Source organism: Phocoena phocoena, chromosome 8 (assembly GCF_963924675.1).
Source record: "Phocoena phocoena chromosome 8, mPhoPho1.1, whole genome shotgun sequence".
In the NCBI taxonomy this organism is placed as follows: Eukaryota; Metazoa; Chordata; class Mammalia; order Artiodactyla; family Phocoenidae; genus Phocoena; species Phocoena phocoena.
In genome coordinates this window covers 9,584,787-9,607,087 of record NC_089226.1, presented here as the reverse complement: position 1 = coordinate 9,607,087, position 22,301 = coordinate 9,584,787, and the positions used below count along the sequence as shown (strand labels likewise).

Sequence of the window (22,301 nt, the reverse complement as noted above, 5' to 3'; positions counted from 1 at the left end):
GCCTTTCTCTTTAATATTTCTTTAATGAACATGTAATGCTTTTTAATAAGAAGAAATATTGGTTACTTATTAACTTTTTTAAAGATGTAACTGTCCCATCAGTAAACTGAGATGAATTAAGTTACATTCAGTTCTTGACCAGCAGGCAAGCTAGGAGGGCAAAGAAAGGAAGACGGATTCCAGGGAAGAGATCTCAACAGCACCTCCCCACACCAAAGCCCATGAACCCTCTTCCTCTCAGCACGTACCTGCACAAATCCAAATGGGAAGAAGCGCTCTGTCTGCCCCTGGGAGCCATTGTGGAAGGTCTGGCGCCAGTCTTCAATGAGTGCAGGGAACGTACAATTGTACAGGTCCCTGTTAAAGTTTACATTGGCCTCCCCTAAAAACAGTCCAAATTTTGAGAAGAGTTTGGGCTAGATGCAAAGGCAGCCACACACTGCTCCCCAACCTCCATGCATGCCCTTAGGTAGCGGGCCTTCCTGCGGTCTCCCTGGACTGGCCTTGTGCTTGCTCTGGCCAATGGGGCATCAGCAAACACGATGCAAGCAGAGGCTTGAAAAGCAATTCAGCTCTGTGGTTTGTTCTCTCCTGATACACTTGGAACCCCGACACTGCCATGTAAATGATAAATTGAGTCTGAACTAGCTTTGCTGAAGGATGAGAGGCCACGTGAGAACCAGGAGGCCCCGGCAGACAGACAGCCCCAGTCAACAGGCATGAGGGAGAGGCCAGGCTAGGTCATCCAGCCACCAGACAACCTGCCAGGTGGCCAAAGGCACGTAAGAGATCCCGGCAGAAATCAGCCATAGCAGCCCAGACAGAAAAACTACCCTGCTAACCCAGAGAATAGTGAGCTCGCTAACATTATTACTGTCAGAAGCCACTACGTTCTGGGGTGGTTTCTTGTGCGGCAACGGCTAACTGATACAATGGAAAACCAGCAAACTGAACACTCACCCTGGTACCATATCACCCCTTTCAGAGTCATATTACGGAGCGGATGGATCATGGCATTCCAGAGAACAGAGTATTCACTGGGACCAGTTTCAAGATCAGATGGCATGAACCTGAAATCAGTAAGACACACAAGTGTCAAGAGAGAGCCAATGACTGATCACATGACGACCCCTGAGCTGGGCATCTATCCAGCTTCACTCGGGGCAAGCTCCTGATGAAAGCAACACAGAGTTCAATTCAACCACTGTTTCCATGAAAACATGAGGACAGTCTCCAAATTTCACTCCAGGTTCTTCCCAGAATCACTGTCATCAGTCAGCCTTCTGTGAGTTCAGATGGGGCCACCGGTTTCCATCTAGTGATTAAGACCAGGGAGGAGGAGAGTTTTAATGAATCTACTGCACCGGCAATAAGTTTATTTAACTAGTACTCAGTGGGTGGACACTGAGATTGCGTTAAGCTCTTTGCTTTTATAAGCAATGCCATGATTATCTTCCTTAGAGCTAAATCACTGCATATAGTCTTAATTATTTCCTTAAGATAAATTCCCAGAAATGAGATTGCCAGGTCAAAAGGGCACATTTTCTTAAGACTTTGAACATGTCCCTAAATTGTCTCTGTGTAATACTTGTATGAATTTACACTTGCAACAGCTGCATATGAGAATGGCCACTTCCCCTTGCTATTGTCCCTGCCATGTCCCCAGAGACCTGGGAAGCCTGGCTTTAGATTCCTCCAACTCTACCGAAGGCAAGTCTTTCTGTTCCAAAACTGGATAACTTCACTCCCCAACAGGCAGGCCTTTACCCAAGATATACCAAGAGCTCAAGTCCATGCTCTTCCCAGAACTGATGGGACCAGGTCTGTGAAAGCAGTCCACATATTGTTCATCTCTGTTTTAACATTAGTGTCAAGATGTTATTAACCAGCCTTTTCTCTCCCTTCCCCCACCCCCAAATATTCTTCCTGATCCAGCCCTTCCTGAGCGTGCTTTCACCATCAGTCTTCTAATACACTTCTCTGATTACATGGGTACTTGTTCTTCCAAACTGTTAGACTGTGTTTATTCTCACAGGCAACACAGCACAGTGGTTAAGAGCACAGACATTGACACCAGACTTTATCATTTACTAGTCGCGTCCACAAGCAAGTCACTAAACCTCTCTCAGACTTAGTACCTTTTTCCATCATATGTTAATAGTATCCACTTCAAGAGAGTGTTGTATTAAGTGAATTACTATATATAAAGTGCTTACAACAGTATCCAGCATTTAGAAAGCTTCTATTATTAGCTATCACTATTATTAAGGAAAAGGGTCGTAATTACTTCCTGACGTATTCTCAGATGATTGTGGGGCTGATGACAGTGAAAATAATACCTGAATACGTTACATACATTTAATACATATTCGTACATTCAACAGATTCTTGACTCCCCAAAGGAGACCATGATCTTTCTCTCTTACAAAATTTCCTGGCTGGCTTTCTCCCAGACCAGATGACGCTTTCTTACCCTTGCCCTGGGACCCCACAGGCTTTCAGTGACCTTTCAGATGACCAGGCTTCAATGGGCGTCCCGGCCCACGAGGAGGAGATCAGCCCCACGGGATACCGCAGAGTGTCATGCAGGTAACGCCCAAAGAGCCAGCACAGTGCTGACATGTACGTGAAATTGCCATGGCCCAAGTTTTCTGTTCGGAGAAACAGTTAAACAGTCACGGAAAAAGTAGATGGATAGGGACTGCAGCTCCTAGGTGGGTCTAGGTGAGAAGAATGGGTGTGGGTCAGGCCTTACATTTCTTTCTGAGACTTTCCAAGAGTAGGATAAGATTGAGAGGCAGCTGTCTCGCTAGCAGAAAGCCAAAGGCTCTCTGGCCAGGCAAGCAGGCATCCCCCTGCTTCCCCACCATGTGCAGGGCCCTGAGAATCTAGGAAGATTAATACTCCTCTGCAATAGGTGAGGGGCAGAAAGGCCGCTGGCCCCCATTCCACCCTCACCTACGTGTTCCTCTTTCCCAGCATCCATCCCCACTCAGCTCTGTGGAAGGGAACAAGCAAGCATGGGGCAATGTCGAGAAGAAAGGTATATTTTTCTGGGTAGTTTTATACCCAATTTTATAGCTATGGTAATGAAAACAAGAACAAACAAGGGATGGGGAGTTTGGCCAAAAGGGAAAGTAACAGAAACCAAAACCAGTATATGTTCAGCATTGGGACTTCCCCGGTGGTCCAGTGGTAAAGAATCCGCCTTCCAATGCAGGGGACGGAGGTTTGATCCCTGGTCAGGGAACTAAGATCCCACATGCAGCGGGGCAACTAAGCCCACGTGCCACAACTACTGAGCTCGTGTGCCTCAACTAGAGAGGCTGTGTGCCGCAAACTACGGAGCCCACGTGCCCTGGAGCCCGCGCGCCACAACTAGAGAGAGAAAACCCACACGCCACAACTAGAGAGAAGCCTGCATGCCACAATGAAAGATCCTGCATGCCACAACTAAGACCCAACAAATAAATAAATCTTTTAAAAATAAATAAATGTTCAGCATCATCTAGCTCATTCATCCATACAGCCCTGTAACCAACACAGGCCAGAAGAGGCAATTTCCATGTTAGAAGAAGGCTGGTGAAGAGGGGAACGTGAACACACGCAGCTGATGGGATCAATCCAATCCAACAGCTGTTAAAGAACCACTATGTGTAAACCACTGGCCTGGCACGTGAAAGATCAAAACTCTGTACAGTTCGGCTCTCAAAATGCGGATAGCATAATAGTAGGAATTGAAATCAGTTTCAAATCAGTTAAAATGGATTGAGCGCCCGCCAGGTGCCAGGCGCTTCTAGATGATAGCGGTACTGTAATTAAAGGGACATGGAGAGACATGGAACCTCTCCTCAGAGGTCTTATATTCTACAGAATAAAACAAATATTCAGCTGAGTAAAACAGATGGCAAAATATGGTTTAGTGCTTTAAGAGGTATAAACAAGTGTTAAGGGGTTTTAACAGCAAGAGAAAGAATGTGAAATGAAAGGCAGATCATTAAATGCCAGGTGAGGGCGGACCTCCTTCCCTGTGCTCTGGGCATACTCTGTGCCCGGTGTTTCCCTCACCCCACTAAACCATTAGGACTTCTATATTCTCCATGTCTGGCACCCAGTGCAGAGTCAGTGAATGTTCGTTGGCTGGTGCTGGGTAGCTGTGGGCAGCTGGAATAAAGGTGACTCACTGATGGGCAGGTAGAGGGAAGAGGTAATTAAGTGGGAAGGGGCGGGAGGTCGGGCGGCCTTGAAAGACAGGAGTCCAGGAAGTAGAGCTAGCATTCTAGGCAGAAGAAACAGTATGTACAAAGGCACGTAAAACTGGACAGTTTTTAAAGTATTTGCCTAGAGCATAGATTACAAAAGGAGAATGGTATAAGATAAAACTGGAGGGGAGGCTAGATGCACATCTTGGAGTAAAGGAAATGGAAAGCCACTTGAAAATGCGCGAGAATGAGAATGTGTGGTGGGCAGCACAGCCCCCAGAGGTCTCCACAGTCCAATGCCTGGAACCTGTGAATGAACCTTATGTGGCTAAAGGGACATCGCAGGTGTTTTCAAGAGTAAGGACTAGAGAGGGGGCGATCGTCCTGAATTATCCAGATAGGGCCAAGCTAATTACAGGAGTCTTTAAAATCAGAGACCCTTCCCAGCTGCAGTCAGAGATATGAAGGCAGTAGAAGAGGCTGCAGAGACTGGAAATGTGAGAGGGGCTTGACCTACTAGGCTCTTCCCCACACACCTGCGTGGCCTCACCTCTGTCAGGTTATTACGGAAATGCTGCCTTTCTCAGCTGGGACCTCCGTGGCCACTCTAAGTGGGAAACCACTACCCCATCCCAGCCCCGGCAGTACTGCCCCCCTTCCCTGATGTATTTTATGTACTTATTTCTGTCTCAGCAAGCACTACCATCTTACCTATCCCTTGATGCTCAAAAATTTGAGTCTCTGAGTTCAGAGAGTGAAATGGAGCCGACAGCAAGGTATAACACCTTATCCAAATCTAATTGATTCCTGAGTTCTGGATGACATGCATTAAGAGTTCACGGACCAAAGGATTCACTAAAAAATTTACCCAAATCTATTCAGTTTCTGAGTTCTTAAAGGGAAAGTTCTGACAGTGTGATATGGAATAGTATCAATACTTTGTATATAATTTACAAATTTTATTATTCATTTTCTGTATTCCCTCACTAGACTGTAAGCTCCATCCAGGAGACCAGGCGTGCCTGCCTGCTTTATTCTCTGCTATACCCCCAGCACTTAGAATAGAGCCTAGCTCATAGTGGGCATCCAAATATTGGCTGAATGAATTAATACTTGAAAATGTAGGAGCAATTGAGGTTACCAAGGTAAAGCACGTACAGGTGAAAGAGAAAACGGACCAGAAAGAGCACAAGGGACCACGTCTGGAGGAATGGACTGAAGAAAGCAAAGAAACAGGCAGGGAGAGGACAGAGAGGGAGAACGAAGGAAAGGAAGTACCAAGCAAGCTCAGAGGAAGGCACAGCTTCTAAAAACAGCAGTCAGCAGTGCCGATGCTACGGGGTGTCCAGAGTGCATTGTAGAAGAACAGCAGTAACCTTGGGGGAACCAGTTGTTGACCTGGACGCAGAAGCCAGATTATAAAGGGTTAAAGAGTGAACACGCTGGAAGGCAATGAAAAGGTGTTCTAAAAAGGTTTAACAGAGCAAAGGAGAGAGGTGAGGTACCAGGAGAAGGGTATGCGTTATGCTTTGTTTTGCTTGGTTTTGTTAGAATAAAAGAAAAGCAGAGCTCTGAGGGCGGGGACTGTGTCCGCCCCAATCACAGCTGCACCCTCGGGGTCTAGATCAGAGCCTGACGCAGAGCAGCCTGAACTAAAGATTTCGTGCAGACTGGACAGTGGGGTAAAAGGACAGAGCCTGAGGGATAAGAGAAGGCCCTGGAGAAGGTCAGAGCCCGCATCAGAGGCAGGCCTGAAAGGAAAGAGGCAGCTGTGTTCAGACACAGAAACAAAGGAAGAAAGAGAAGAGGAGAAGAGAGCGTCAGGCGCTGAAGAGATGCTGGCGGAGCTCGTGCTGAGTGGCCTCAGTGGGACCGACGAAGTTGGAGGAAGAGCCATCTCCTCAGAGCGAGGGGGCAAGATTCACTGTGGAGTCTTGGGAAGAAATGTATGAAACAGGTAATGTCAGGAATGGGGGAGGGGTCAGTAAGAATGAATAAAAGGATGAAATAGATCAGAACCAAATTCAGGATCACAGATTGCAAGCAGGGCACCAGCCCCTCACAGAAGAGATGGCACACGTTCCAGCAATCACTTACCCAAGGTGGGCTTGGACCATTGCAAATCAACCTTGGCAAGGTCCTCCAGCTCCTGCTGAGCCTGGGTGAGAGACACGGAGAGGATGTGGACAGACTGATAGGCAGCTGTGTTCGACAGCTCGCTTGTGGCATTAAATATCTGGAAAAGAAGCAGGAACGTCATTTCTTACACCAACCTAGTGGATGGTCAATGATGCTACTGCCTCCTGGTAAACACTGCCAACCCACCGAGCGCCTTCTGAGCCTTTAGGATACCAAAACCAAATGAATAATCAAAACCAATGATGGGCTGGTCCGGATCGCCTTGATCCACAGAGACCACGATAAATCATGTCCCCAAAGAAGGTGGGAACACAATGAAATCTGAGATCTCAAGGACAAGTCTGTGTTAGATGAGAGGACCTGTGGATGGGTTTAGGCTAAAGAAGACCCATATCTTGAAACGAAAATACTTCTATTCAGAAAAAGTATCTGTTAACATAAAGCCATGGCATTTACGTTTTTTTTTTAATGGAGCCAGAAGGGCCGTGGGGAGGTAAGTTTATGTAATCCATAGCCCACGAGAGATGTATATTCAAAAGGAACACACCTGAGAAACGATTTTTGAACTCCTGAAACATCCTGAAATCAGCCTCAAGATGCTTATCTTCTCATCTCAGTCCTGGAAAATCACCCAAGAATAGCACGGGAGGCCTGGCAGTGTGAAAGGTGGTGTTCAGAGTGATTGCTGACAACAGTACCAAGAAACCAGACAAAGAAAAGGGTCCGTCCAAAGACACAGCACTTTTTCCCAAAGCACTTTATGAAACCTCACCAGTTGCCAAGAGTGTGACAGGACTGGCTTAGGGCTCCTCTGGACATGGATGTGTGCTACACCGACTGGTTTCATTGCTATGAAGCATCATTCCTCTCTGGGCTTACATGTGAGTGCTATCTCCTTCAATCCTGATTTTTCAGTAGTTATGTTTCTCTTTATTTTAAAAAGAATGTGTCATAAATATATTGTTTTGCTTTTTAATTAGTGTTTGTTTTTCCTGGTCTTCTCTCCATCCCCCTGGACAGTCTGGTCTTCCCAAAACAAAGGCCTAACAGGAGCCTCCAGAAGGCCAGTTATCACTGGCCTCGGGGAACAAGAGCTCCAGCTGAGCCAGGACTGCCACAGCCAGAGGCACAGGAGGCTGGGCCGCTTTCCATTGGCTGCTGGCCACAGAGTGTGCAGCTGGCTGGCTTTCCCTCCCACCGGCCACAGAGAATACAGCTGGCCTGGCCGCTGCAGTGTAGGAGCAGCCAGAGTGCCTCCACAGAGCACTTCATTGAAATGCGCGGCCTCTTGAATCGCCTTTTGACTTGCCGCTGAGCCTGCTGTGGCCAGTAAGATGGCCAAATGCAAAAGAAATGGCTCTTTTGGTCCCAGTGGGAGCCACAGCCTGAAACGCTCCCTGGGTAATGGCAGCTCTACGCTGTCAGGGCTACTGGTCTTCCACACCCATTGGTCTCAGGAAAATTCCATAGGAAATCCAGACCTGCTTGTTCAGGATCTTCCCTGGCAAGTTTCATGTAAAATAAACATCAAACACTAAGAAGAGACTAATGCACTCACAGTATATTTTGGCAGGGAAGTTATTTTTCAGCAGCAAGTACCTGTAAAAAGTCGCCTCTCTTGAAATTCAGTTCTGCACCAAGCAGTAAGGATCGTATGTTGCTTCCATGGAAACAGGGGATGAAACTGCTTCTCTCCACCCACACCAGCTTCTGCACCGACTGGGAACTCCAGTGCCTCCTCGCAATGAGACGCTAGTTTCGGGGGACAGCGCAGGGAACATGCATCTTTTCTTTTCGACCCGTTGCTAACACTGTAGAGTACTGCAAGGCCAACAGAATTGGGGGGAGCAGGGCGGGGGGGTCGGCATCCTCCTCTATTGTTACCAGCACACAGAACTGGATCCAAAGCATTGGCTGGAAAACTTCCATTTTCAAACTCACATTTGTGTATTATTTCAAGCCAAAGCTCGAAAGCCACAGAAAGTGTTAGCAAAAATGGGGATGGGGGGAAATTCTTGCTGCATCTGATGACAATTACTTCTGAAATTGGTACCCTGTCCCAATATCACCAAGCCTTTTTGATGGAAGGATTTCCTTGGGGATATTGGCAGCAAACTTAGGAATAAAGAGATTTCAGGAAGATTTTCATTTAAATGACACTTGGTTTCCCTGCTGATGAGAGGGGAAGCCTTACTCCATCTGCTGAGATCAAATTTCATCTCATCAAACACCTCAGTGTAATTATTTTTCTACCAAGTATTGAAATGAGGATGTAAATGAATACCAAGGTATTTGAAGTCATTAAGGCTGCAGCGACTGGGAGAGCCCTACCACCTCTCTGGGGACCCGCAGTTCACCATCAAAGCAGCTGCTCACTGGTGTTCATTTTGTAACCTTTATACTACATTCTTGAATTAATGAAGAAACGTCAAGGATCTATTTCCTCAGAGAATCTTGGCATGAGGTCTGCACAGGGGAGCAAGGCATGTGTGTGAATGTGTGTGTGTATGTGCACACAAGTGCACGCACTGAAGGACACAGGGAAACTTTACTTAAAAGAATTTGGATCCTGTATGTTACTTTACCTTCTACCACAGTACAATATAGCAGATTTAGTTGAGAAAATAACTACAGATAAGCCAGTCATCACAGCTCCTACGAATCTGGTATTGTAACGTGGCACCAGCCCTTCTCTTCTGGATTTTAATTCCCCTATTTGTAAAGCAGGAATGTGGGGATTGCCGAGATATTGAAAAATGGGCTTTCTATCTAATGTTGGCCATCTTCTTCTGAGCTAACTAGAAATATCCAAGTCTTAAGACATACCCTGACTTAGGAGGTGACAGATGAACATTTAGACTTTCCTCCATTTATAAACATCTCACTCAGTGTTATAAATAACACTTGATTTTAAAATTCCACTTTACCCTAACAACAAGATGGGCATACAATCTGCCATTTCCCTCATTTGACTGTGAAGAGTGGTTGGTTATAGTGGAAATCTTATCTCCTCAGAAAAGTCACACGGAGGGAGAGAAGGAGAAAGACAGAGACTCTATGTGTGTATACGTGTGTGTGTGTTGGGAGTCTTCAGGGGGAAAGGAGCAAGTGGAATCAAGGAGAAGTCATGTGAAGCATCCTTTTGATCAAAAAACAAAGTTCTACCGAGTGTTTAGAGACTAGAAAACTTGGCTTTTGGTACTGTCAGCACCTAAAATTCAGTCTTGCAGACTAAGTGCGTGATTTAAAACAAACAAATAAAAAAAATTAACACTTGTCTTTTTCAGATGGAATCTTTTTTCTATTTCCCTGTATCTCAGAGCTTGTAGCCCTAGTTTAATACAGAATATCCTTAAGAGTAAATTCCAGGCAGAAAGAATGTGTTCTGTCTTAACAATCAAAATCTGATTAAGCTTGACAGAAAATGGGATGAGATCCCCTGGCACAGACTGGGGCTGAAAACCTGACTGTACAGATACAAATAGATCTGGTCCGTGCCTTTCTGTGCAAACAGAGAACTGTAATTAAAGCATTAAGGAAAATACTGTTTTCCTTAATGAGTTAACAGCAATCCCACTTCTATATAAAACCATGCTTTCTATCAAGAGATAAAACTTCAATTTTGCTTCTATTCACTTATGTTAAAAGGGAGCCCAGTTAAAGTCCAGTTTAATAAACATTTAAATTCAAAAGGTTTCCGTATACTTAAGTAGGGCAGGAAGCAAGACTAAGTAAAATATTGGCTAGGGAGACATAAATGCAAGAATTTAGATTTTTAAATTAGAAAACTAATAATGAAAGGAAGTAGCTATGTCCAGAGTAGAATCTTTTTAGGAGCATTATTTATTAATTGGTTAAAAAAAGGAAGAAACCATAAAGGGCAGAAGCTATAGAAGCAAAATAAGAAATCGTAAGTATGTGCAAGGACTCAATTTTATAAATTTTTTAAAAAAGATTAATTGAGATCATGGTCCAGCTGTAGAGATTTTTAAATCTCAAATTTAAATATTTCTCAAAGATGGAGAAGTAGATAATGGAAAAAAGGCAAGGAAATAAAAAGCAACTTGAGGAGGAACTGAGTTTTAGAGAAAGAGCTAGGGAAGATGATAATCTTTTCAAGATCTTAACCTATTAAAGGAAACAAATGAAAGTACACATCAAAGTATATAAACGTATTAGTTCTGATGAATAATGCAAATTAAATCATTTATTCCTAAGATTCTTATTTATATAATGTACCTCTTTACTGTAAACTGAGCCTTTGATAGATATTTAAGATATCAGTTAGGTGAATATCAATTTCTTGATTTTTTAACTTGCTTTTAAAAATTATAGTTATTTCATGCTCATTATAGAAAAATCAAAAAATACAGACAAGCAAAGAAAACTCATCCCAATTTCAAATGTGCCAAAGAATTTAACTCACACTAACTTCTCTGGATGTCTGATACTGAGTAAAAAATATTTACTCATCTTTCAGCAATATTTTAAGCTGATAATCTTTAAATATGTCTATGAACTTGCTACTGTCCAGCCCTGATCCTAATATAAATGAAACAGCAATGGTCTCACTTACTTTTATTTTTAAATCAGATAGCTTCCACTAAACAAACAAAGCAATGACAATTCTGAGGCCCAAAAGCAATAACCCCATCACACGGTACCTAGAAATCCACTCTCTTTATTCTAGACTGTGTTTGTATTCAATTAGAAAGTGGAGTTGTTTTTAAAAAGAAATCTCAGTGCTAAAGACATTTAGCACCAAGGCTTTTGTTCTACCACCGTTGTCTTGCTAGGATACCAATTAACAACTAAGCAACTTTCTCCCTTGATAACTCTTTCAATGTCCTTTTTATCCAGCTTTACTTAAGAGACCTCACTCATCGTGTGTCAGAGGGGCCCTATCCTCTAATAGCAATGGGGACAGGAACACCTCAAGATGAGTTTCATCACTGACAATGTACTGGCAGGTTGGCATTCCCTTGTTCTGTCCCATTTGATTCTCTGGGTACTGTATGTGCCCCATCCCCCATCTGGGAACTCATGTAGTGCTCTTCCTCCCGACATTCTATCAGGGTAAACAAGAGCCCAGTGAAGTCTCTCTATAGCTACAATAAGGGAGAAAATATGCTAGTTCTCAAAATTTAAGAAAAATTAATCTTCAAAGGCCATGACTGAAACAGAGAAAAAAACTGACACTGACAAAAGAAATCCTAGGCTATGAAAAAGTTGAGCAAAAAGAGTCATCAGGGCTTCCCTGGTGGCGCAGTAGTTGAGAGTCCGCCTGCCGATGCAGGGGACGCGGGTTCGTGCCCTGGTCTGGGAAGATCCCACATGCCGCGGAGCGGCTGGGCCCGTGAGCCATGGCCACTGAGCCTGCGCGTCCGGAGCCTGTGCTCCGCAAGGGGAGAGGCCACAGCAGTGAGAGGTCCGCGTACCGCAAAAAAAAAAAAAAGAAAAAAAGAGTCATCAACAGCTCTTATTTCTGTGTAAAATATATATATATATATATATATATATATATAAAAATTTGATATATGAATATATATATCAATTTGACACATGACCCCTAACTGAAGTATCAAGGTGTCTGCGTGCGGCTTACCTTGGGATGGTTCAACAATGACAACAACAAACAGATAAATCAAATATGGCAAAATACTCACAACTGTCAATCTAGGTGATGGATATATAGGTCTTTATAAGTCTCTTAACTTTTGTGTGTGTTTTTACAATAAAAAGCTTTTTTAAATAATGACATCTTATATTTAGACATCACTTTTCAATTTATAAGGGCCTTTTAGAGACAAACAAAATAGTTTTATCTTCATAATGGCCCTGTTAGTTAGGTCAGATATAGTTGCAGTATAGTCATTAAAACTAAGCCTCAGACATTTAACAAAATACAACAAACTTTCATGAAAAAAGCTCTAAGACAAGTAGGAATAGAGGGAAATTTTCTCAATATGATAAAAGGCATTTATGAAAAACCCACAGGTCACATCATAGAAAGACTAAAAGCTTTCTCCCTAAGACCAAGAACAAGACAAGGATGTCTGTTTTCACCATTGCTATTCAACATTGTACTGGAAGTTCTAGCCAGAGCTGTTAGATAAGATAAAAAAATAAAAGGCATCCAAATTGCAAAAAAAAAAAAGGTAAAACTATTTCTAACTGCAGATAATATGCTCCTATACATAGAAAATCCCAAAGAACCTACAAGAAAGCTACTAGAGCTAATAAACAAATTCAGCAAAGTTTCAGGGTACAACATAAAAATGCAAAAATCATTCGTTTCTATAAATGAGCAATGAACGATCCTCAAAGGAAATTAAGAAAGAAGTTCTATTTATAATAGTATGTAAAAGAAAAATACTTCAGAATAAATCTACCCAAGTAGGTAAAAGACTTGTACACTGAAAAACTATAAAATATTACTGAAAAAAATAAGGAAGATATAAATTAATGGAAAAATGTTCTATGTTCATGGATAGGAAGACTTAACATTGTTAAAATGTCAGTACTACCCAAAGCAATCTACAAATTCAACACAATACCTATCAAAATTCCAACAACCTTTTTTGCAGAACTGGAAAATCATATCCTCACATTTATATGGAATTACAAGGGATCTTGAATGGCCAAAACAATCTTGAAAAAGAAGAATAAAGTTGGAGCACTCACATGTCTCAACTTTGAAACTTACTACAAAGCTACAGTAATTAAAACAGTATGGTACTGCCATAAGAAGAGACATATAGACCAATGGAATAGACTAGAAACCCGAGAAATAAACCCTCATATATATGGCCACTGGATTTTTGAAAAAAGTGCCAAGACCATTCAATAGAGGAAGGACAGTGTTTTCAACAATTGATGCTGGGAGAACTGGATATCCACTTGCAAAAGAATGAAGTTAGACCCTCACCTTACACTATATACAAAAAAGTGATTAAAACAGATCAAAGACCTAAACTTAAGAGATAAAACCAAAAAAATCTTAGAAGAAACATTGGGAAAAATCTTCATGTCATTGGACTTGGCAACAATTTCAAGAAGATGATACTAAAAGCATAGACAACAAAAGAAAAAATAGATAAATTGAACTTCATAAAAATTAAAAACTTTTATGTATCAAGGGACACTCTCAAAAAAGTGAAATGACAAACTAAGAATGAGACAAAATATTTACAGATCATGTATCTGACAAGTGATTAATACCTAGAAGATACAAGTAAGTCCTACAATTTAACAACAAGCAACCCAATTCAAAAATGGGCAAATGGCCTAAGTAAACAATTTTCCAAATAAGACATACAAATGGCCAATAAATACATGAGATAATACTCAACATCACCAGTCATTAGAGAATGCAAATCAAAACCACATTAAGATACCACTGCACACCTACTAGTGTGGCTATAATCAAGAAAACGGAAAGTAACATGTGTTAGAATGCAGTGAAATTAGAACCTTTGTATATTGCTGGTAGGAATGTAAAATGGTACAGCCACTGTGGAAATGGTTTGGTGGTTCTCAAAAGTTAAATATAGAACTAACCCAGCAATTCCACTCATAGGCATATATCCAAAAGAATTGAAAGCAGGAACTGGAACAGATATCTGTACGTCAATGTTCATAGCAGCATTACTCACAATAGCCAAAAGGTGGAAACAACCCAGGTGTTCATCAATAAATGAATGGATAAGCGAAATGTGGCATATACAATGGAATACAGTTCAACCATAAAAAGGGATAAAAGTTTGATATATGCGACATGGATGGACCTTGAAAGCATGATCCTTAGCAAGATAAGTCAGACACAGAAGAACAAGTATTGTATGGTTCCACTTATATGAAGTACCTAGAAGAGGCAAATTCATAGAGAGAAAGCAGAACAGAGGTTACCAGGAGGCAGGAGGAAGGGGAAGGGGGGATTTATTGCTTAATGGGTACAGAGTATACATTGGGGATGATGAAAAAGTTTTGAGGATAGATAGTGGTGATGGGTACACACAGCACTGTGAATATATTTAATGCCACTGAATTGTACACTTATCAACAACGATACATAGTATGTTATATTCATTTTAACCACAATTTTTTAAAAGCATGTTTTACAAAGTTTCATAAACACCAAGTGATTTGCTCCAAGCCATACAACTAGTAAGAGGCAAAGCCAACATTCACTCTCAATTTTTAAATCTCCATGACAACAAAAGACAGAGTATGTTAGCTGCCCAGCATTCAAACAAAATCTAATTGTTTTGATTCCCTAGGCTCTCTCCAGAAGCTCACCTTCTAAGACCAATCAAAAAGAAGAGTAATCTACTTTGCCTTCAATTTGATATGAAATCTCCATTACCATCAGATACTCTCTCGCTTCTGCCTTTAGCCCAGAAAGGTGAGAAAATAGTGTCCCACACACTGACACACTAGCCGTGACTAAGAAAGCAGGCTCTGGGGTCGCATTCATATCCTGGCTCCACAATTACACTCTGACCTTAGGCAGGGAACTTAACCTCAGATGGGCCAGTTTCCTCATCTGTGAGATAGGAATATCATATAAGTACTTATCGCATAAAGTTGTTAATCAAATTAATTAACACATGCAAAGAAAGCACTTAGAACAGATCTTGGCACACGGTAGAAAAAGAAGGCTTCTACCTCCTTCTCCTCCTTGCCCCTTTCCTCTTCCTCCTTTCTCTTCTTGTATCAACATTATTAACACTGAGACTATGCAAATTACCTGTGAAACGGTCATTTGCATGTTACTTTGCCCACTGCAAAGCCAGACATCTCCAAATAAGACATCGTGAATTCTCAGGGTGAAGTTCTTCCTCCCAAGAATCTGCTGTGCCATCACTTCATAAGGTCCACCGGGCTTCACAGGATCCAGTACCACCATCCAGCTATTAGAGTGTGCTGAAATAATAATAAGGCTCCAAGAATTAATCAATCAATCAACTAAAGTGAAATTAAAACCCAATCCTATCATGCATCAGACTCATTTGTGGCGATTCCCAGCTTCTGTGATGAACTGGATTCAAAGCTATGAAGACTGGCCAAATTTCAGACAGGTCAACAGAAATAACAAAAGCAGCAGCGTAGCTATCTTTAATCTGTACCAATCCCTCCTTATTTTTAATCAAAGCATTTACAAGAAAAATAAATCACCCAGTTATAATCCTAAACGAGGACAGACAAAAATACAGAGATTAAAATTCAAGGGAGTTTAATACAAAAACATAAAATAGAAATTCTTCCTATACCATCCAACTATCAATATTAACCTAATCCTAATCTAACAGATTTACCCAGTGCCCCAAACTAACTTGTAAGTATCCAATCAAATGTGAGCACAGGTTAGAGAAAATCACTTATCATCTGAAACTGACTTGATGGTATCATCCTTGTCATCAACCCCCCAACTCCTCCCCCTGTTGCTCTCAGGGATTAATACCACCAGTGGTTCTGGGCTCTCCTATCAACAGTTAAACAGGTGACACATAAAGAAGTAGTAGGAGGCACATAAATCAATCTCTCTTTGAAGAAGATATTGAGACTTGCCCAATTAATTATTTTCACAGAGCTATCCACCAGACTTAAGGTTTTTGAATGCAGTTTGGGAGATGAAAAGCTATCCAAGACCCTATTTCAGAAATTCATAGCATATTCCTTAGGAACCACCCCCCTACCACCTTCCCACCTCTCACCCACGCACACCACCACCACTGCCAACATCATACTCGGAAACTTAAGAAAAATATCTTCCAAGTGGCAAAATTATGCCTAGGAGAACCAAACAACAGGAACAAAGTTGAAGAAACGAGAGGGAGAAAATAGACAAAATAGAGAGATGATTGTTTTAAAATAAATATTCTTGGACTTCCCTGGTGGCGCAGTGGTTAAGAATCCGCCTGCCAATGCAGGAAACACGGGTTCGAGCCATGGTCTGGGAAGATACCACATGCCACGGAGCAACTAAGCCCGCGCGCCACAACTACTGAGCCTGCGCTCTAGAGCCTGTGAGCCACAACTGCTGAGCCCGTGAGCCACAACTACTGAAGCCCATGTGCCTAGAGCCCATGCTCCACAACAAGAAGCCACCACAATGAGAAGCCCGCGCACCACAACGAAGAGTAGCCCCCGCTCGCCACAACTAGAGAAAGCCCAAGTGCAGCAACGAAGACCCAACACAGCCAAAGATAAATAAATAAAATAAACTTTTAAGAAAAGAAATTTATTAAAAATATAAATATTCTTGGCATAATGCTGAAGAATATGGACTGATTTATAATTTGTGTCCATCGGATCAATGTAAATTCAAAGGGAAAGAATCGCAAGAGCTGGAAACGAGGCATCCTAAGGTTATTACACCAACCAGAAAAAATTAATTATAACAAAACTAGCCAAGTGCCTACTTGTGCCAGACACTGTGCTAAGTTCCTCTTAATCAGTAAGAGCTAAGAAGAGAAGTCCAGCCTCACGGCAGGAGATTGGTAAAGGCTCAAACCATAAAGGATTGCTCAGAGTCCTGTGGGAAACATCCAAAACCCTCAGGCATCAGTGAAAGGGCACAGGTCGCTCCTCTCAGAAGCACAGCTGACTGAGCCTGCTACTCCCACCCCTGCGAGGTCAATTAAGCCCAGGACTAAATGTTCGCTATTGCTTTTAACACCACCCATAGTCACAGACATCAACATATTAAATGCAGAATTCACCTAAAGCAGAAAAATCACTGTTTTGGAAACAGTGGGCAGCTAGTACAGATTGTGTCGCACAGGTGTGATGTGCTCCGTATGGCTCTCTCGTCTGAGCAGGCAGACTCTCCAATCTGTCCCAACCACAGCCTTGCCAATGTCTTTCCAGACTTCTTGCACTGACGCTGCTTACTGGAGCTCTGTCCTCCTGCCACCAACATTACTCATTTGTGATGATGAGGTCAATCCCTAGAAAACCCAGGACAGGACTATTTTTGAGCCTTCTACTACCGTGCAAGCTATTCCTAGTCACTGCTGTTAATTAGGTATTTACATTTAGTCTCCATCCAGGCAATATGGCTGGTGTGGAAAAGCGCCTTCACCAGAGCTTCCGAAAAGCTTTGCTGCCCAGCAAGAAAAAGACAAAGAAGGAAACGGGGCGGGGGGGGGGGGGGGGTGATGTTGGGGCAAAACAGGGCAACACCGTCCTACACCCGGAGGATGAGCTCCCTCTAGAGCCTAAAGCGTCTGAAGAGAGCTAGGCATGGAGATCTGAGCCTTGTTCCCCAGGACTGCTCCCCCGCAGGAAACTGCTCCACTTCCACCAAGACTTCCTTCTGTTCTAGTCCTCGAGTTCCTTTAGTTTCTAGCTCTTTTCCTCTCCCAATTCATAAGAGAAAAACTCTGACACGAGAATGAGTGTTAAGTAAAGTTAACTGCCACGCAAGGCAGGGGAAACCAGCTCCACTACACAGGGGTTATTAATGGTCAAAGTAACTCAGAAATAATTTGTTTAAAACAATGTGGATTTACTGCCATGTAAGTATCAATATATACAAAGGAGAGCGGCCCTTGTGAAGACTGTTTCTTAGACTCAGGGCAAGGGTGGGACGTTTCACAAGGAGAATTATTTAGGCCTTGGCCTGTCGGTTAAGGACCAGTTGGTGAAAGTGCAGCTGACCACAGGCCAGTGATGTCCAGTTATAGATTTCAGAAACTGTGTTGACCCACCAAGTCCATTAGGTTGAGTCCAAGCAATAAAATTGAGTGATGGGACTTCCCTGGTGGCACAGTGGTTAAGCATCCGCCTGCCCATGCAGGGTACACGGGTTCGAGCCCTGGTCCAGGAAGATCCCACATGCCGCGGAGTAACTAAGCCCGTGCGCCACAACTTCTGAGCCTGCGCTCTAGAGCCCGCGAGCCACAACTACTGAGCCTGCGTGCTACAACTACTGAAGCACGTGCGCCTACAGCCCATGCTCCACAACAAGAGAAGCCACCGTAATGAGAAGCCTGTGTACCGCAACAAAGAGTAGCCCCCGCTCACCACAACTAGAGAAAGCCTGTGAGCAGCAACAAAGACCCAATGCAGCCAAACATAGATAAATAAATAGATAAATATTTTTTAAAAATTGAGTGACAAACCACAAAGAGTTAAAGTTCACCATCCAGCTGGCTTTTGCTGAGCTGGATGGGCTTTCTGAGCAACACTTGCTCTGGTTCCTTCCTCTGGGCTCCAATCACTTGCTATCTTGTGACATCTCTTACCAATCTGGGCTCAGGTTTCTGTAAATGCTCATTTTTGTTGCATTCAAACCTCTGCTTCCTCCCGTTCTTTCTTCTTCTATCTAGGAAGATTCATGCCCTTCCTTCATTGTACAGCCACTGAGAGCGTTTACCAGGTGCCAGGCACTCCATCAAGTAAATGGCAGAGAGCAAACCCCAGTCCTCCTGGGTTATACTGACAAGAAAGCCACGCAAACTGACTGGGGCTTTGTGTTTTCCTGCCCAGTGGTTAGTGTATCTGGTGGCCTACTTCTCACTGTCCTTCTTCTCTTCCTCTTCCAGCCAAGAGCATAAGTAAAGAACTCTCTCCATGTTCTCTCCATCTCCCTGACCAACCCCACCTCAAAATGGAATAAACAATCAAAGACAAAAAATTAAAAGAATTTGTCTAGAGACATGATTAGTCATGAAGTACATCTTGCTATATTTTCTCTGCTATTCACATCAGATGTTAATTGTTTTTCAGGTTATTGTGCCAAATCTCAGAAACCAAGAAGAGAAAAAGGAAAATTATCCCACAACCTTTCCCTTCCCCAGAGAGAAAACCTAGAGCTGGAAGCAGCCCTAATCACCTCTTCCCCCACAGAAGCCTGGCACTTCACCAGCTACAAACGAGTCCACTGGTTTGTGGAAGTGACCTGGAGCTAAAGAAGGCCTTACTGCCCAAACCGCCCCTGCCTGACCTGTATTATTCTGTATAAAGTTCATCTCCACCACCACCAAATATGAATGTAAAAAAAAAAAAGCTTAACTATTTTTCTATCAATAAAACTGTTGATGCAAGTTACTTAAACTATAGCTTGCTATGGCAGACACACCCTAAGGGGACCCCCAGTGAGTCACACTCTTGTATAGTCCCTCTGCTCAAGTGCAGGCAGAATATATGATTTGCTTCCAATCAACAGAAAATGGCAAACGGGATAAGATGCCATTCTCATGATTAAGTTACATTACATGCAAAAGATGAAGGGGTCTTGCAGATATAATTAAAATCCCTAATCAGTTGACTTTAAATTAATCCAAAGGGCGATTATCCTGGGTGGGCCTGACCTAAATAAGGTGAGCCCTTTAAATAGGGTCTAGCGGCCAGAGATTTGAAGAAGCAGAAATGCTGCCATGAATTCTACAGGCACAAGGAAATGAATCTGCCAGCAACCTAAGGGTGCTTGGAAGCCAATCATTCCCTAGTCGAGCCTCTGGATGAGAATACAGCCCAGCCGACACCTTGATTTCAGCCTTCTGAAACTCTGAGTAGAGAACCCAGATAAATGACGGTCAGGCTTCAGATCTACAGAAATTGTGAGATAGTAAAAGTGTGTTTGTTTTAAGCGCCTGTGTTTGTGGTAACTTATTATGTGGCATAGAAAACTAGCACGCACGCTAACACTGCAACCAGGAGGTTTTTAATTTTCTAAGAGGTTCAGGCCTTTTACATTTTCTATTTACCTCAATCATGACAAATTCAGGCAGATACACCTTCAGTTTATCGCCTACATATGCATCCCCCATATGTGTCAAAGTGAGAGGATATAGACTATTTGCCCCAAGTTTACTCCTTGTGTCTGAGAGAATCATCATGCATCACCTGACAACATGGCTTGAACAGGCCCAGAACCTGACCATATTCCAAGTCATCCCTCAGGCTTTAATTTTCCCAATGCTTAAGTGTCAGTCTGCTGGACAAAAACCTTTACGTTGTTAAATTCCACTTTGCTGTGGGCACCTAGGGGATTATAGGTAATAAATACTAACAGACATAAGAGAGTCTGGCTGAAAATCCCAGAGTCATCATCAAAATTTAAATAGAAGTCAACCCTTCAATATGCCCTATAGTATCTCCTTTGAGAAACATTTTCTTCGCTGCCCTGTGAAATTTCTTACATGTCTATCTCTTTTATTCCAAATAACATTTTATCCATTTTTCTTCATGGGCAGGACAGAGCACGCTGTCCACTGAAGTAGGTTTGTGGATCTGTATAAACCACAGTATCTTTCTTCTCTCCCAAGCCAGTGTGGAGAGCCTAACAAATAGATCTACCCGCCACCCCACCAATAACAATCTCTTTTCCTGTAAAATTACCTCAAGAGTCCACGAATCACTTGGCTCCCTTAAGTTGCTGCTGGATATTTTAACTCCAAATGAAGCATCACTTTGCAGTGAAGAAACTGAAGTATTACTTGAACCTACATTGCTAAATATGAAAGGACAGCACGAGACAGTGAGTTCTTGGAGGGTGGGCACATTCTTCTTTGTATTTTCTAGGGTTGCTAGCTCAGTGTTTTATACATAATAAGCCTTCGGATGATGTTTATAGAATTGAACTCAAAATAAGTAAGCAGGTTCACTAGCACCGTAAAGGAGAAGAGGGGCTCATCCCCTAATTATTACCTTTTATTCCTTCTCGTCACCACCTACCCTCTTGTCTCGTCTCTGGACACTCCAAGTATTGGCCCTGCAACAGCCATGAAGGGGAAAAAACTAAAAATAATGCACAAGAGTATTTTTAAAAACTGAAATGCTATGTATTATGTGCTTTCTCTATTTTTACGACACTGTACAGTCTCTGTCTCCTAAATATTTACTGGTAATGCTATTTTTTAGCACTAAGGAAAAGAAATCCTATTTATTGTTTTTAAACAATTACATCAATTCTTTAGATCTCTAAATCAATGTCTTTTTACTGAGAGTACCACTATCTGTACTCCGTACTGCTCATTTCTGAGATGGACACAACACAAAAAGAAAAAAGAAAGCACTGCTAGTCTCCTGAATTCTTCATTTTCGGTGTATCCTACAAGTCACCAATAGCATTTAAATCTAACAGAGAACAACTTCTCAATCAGCTTAAGCTTCCCTTTCAGGTCTCTGAATTTCACCCAATAAGCTTCTTACCTTAAAAAGAATTAAAACCCAAGAACTAGAAGCACTTACCTTGCATCTATGCCTGGTACTTAGTATTTCTTAATGTTTGCTGAATGGAAATGAATTATTAAAAGTCTGCACCAGCATCTGGATCGCTCTGGATTGGATATCAGTCCCGTATATTGACAAAACGAATCAGGTAATCCTTGTTTTCAGGGGCCAAAAAATTTCCACAAGCTTCGCTGTCACATATATATTCAAGTCCCTATCAAACCACCAGCCTCCACCTTAACTCCACCCCCGCAGAGAAGCCTCCTCACCTGACTCTCACCTCAACATCCCATAGCTCCCTAGTTACCTCTAACTAAGATACAACCAGGTCTCCACTTGACCCAGCCCTGAACACACCTTCCTGCATCCAGTAACTCTGAGCTCCTCCCCACGTTATCTTATACATCTTTATCTCTCTCTCTCTCTCTTTTTTTTTTTTAACATCTTTATCTCTTCTAGACACAGACTCCTTTTAGGACGTCTCTGCTGTGAAGCCTGCTAACTGCTAATTCTCACCTATTTGAGAATTAGCCACTATTTGGGGTCAAGCCTTCAATGTCTATTGCCTAAATATCATAACAGCCTGCTAACAGGTCCCACCACCTCTAGTCTCATGCATCTCCAATCCTTCTTCCACAGTGGTGCCACAGTAATCTTTCTAAAATACAGATTGGACTGTGTTATCTTGCTGCTTAAAATCCATCTATCCAAAGTACAGTGTACGCTCCATAGCAACGACAAACTAGCCTCCCTACATTTCCAACCTTATCTCCTGCC

At 42.5% G+C, this 22,301-nt stretch overlaps 1 protein-coding gene across 2 annotated transcripts in view; it reads right to left on the bottom strand.

The window, feature by feature from the left end:
* Positions 1 to 22,301, bottom strand: part of SIAE (sialic acid acetylesterase) — a 34,126-nt gene that overhangs the window by 6,951 nt on the left and 4,874 nt on the right. For both annotated transcript variants that reach the window (XM_065882762.1, XM_065882763.1), the window contains 5 exons: positions 15,091 to 15,266; positions 6,300 to 6,438; positions 2,474 to 2,651; positions 961 to 1,070; positions 249 to 382 (listed from right to left, as the gene is read on the bottom strand). In XM_065882762.1, coding sequence (XP_065738834.1) covers positions 249 to 382; positions 961 to 1,070; positions 2,474 to 2,651; positions 6,300 to 6,438; positions 15,091 to 15,266 — 737 coding nt within the window. The remainder of the gene's footprint in view (positions 1 to 248; positions 383 to 960; positions 1,071 to 2,473; positions 2,652 to 6,299; positions 6,439 to 15,090; positions 15,267 to 22,301) is intronic.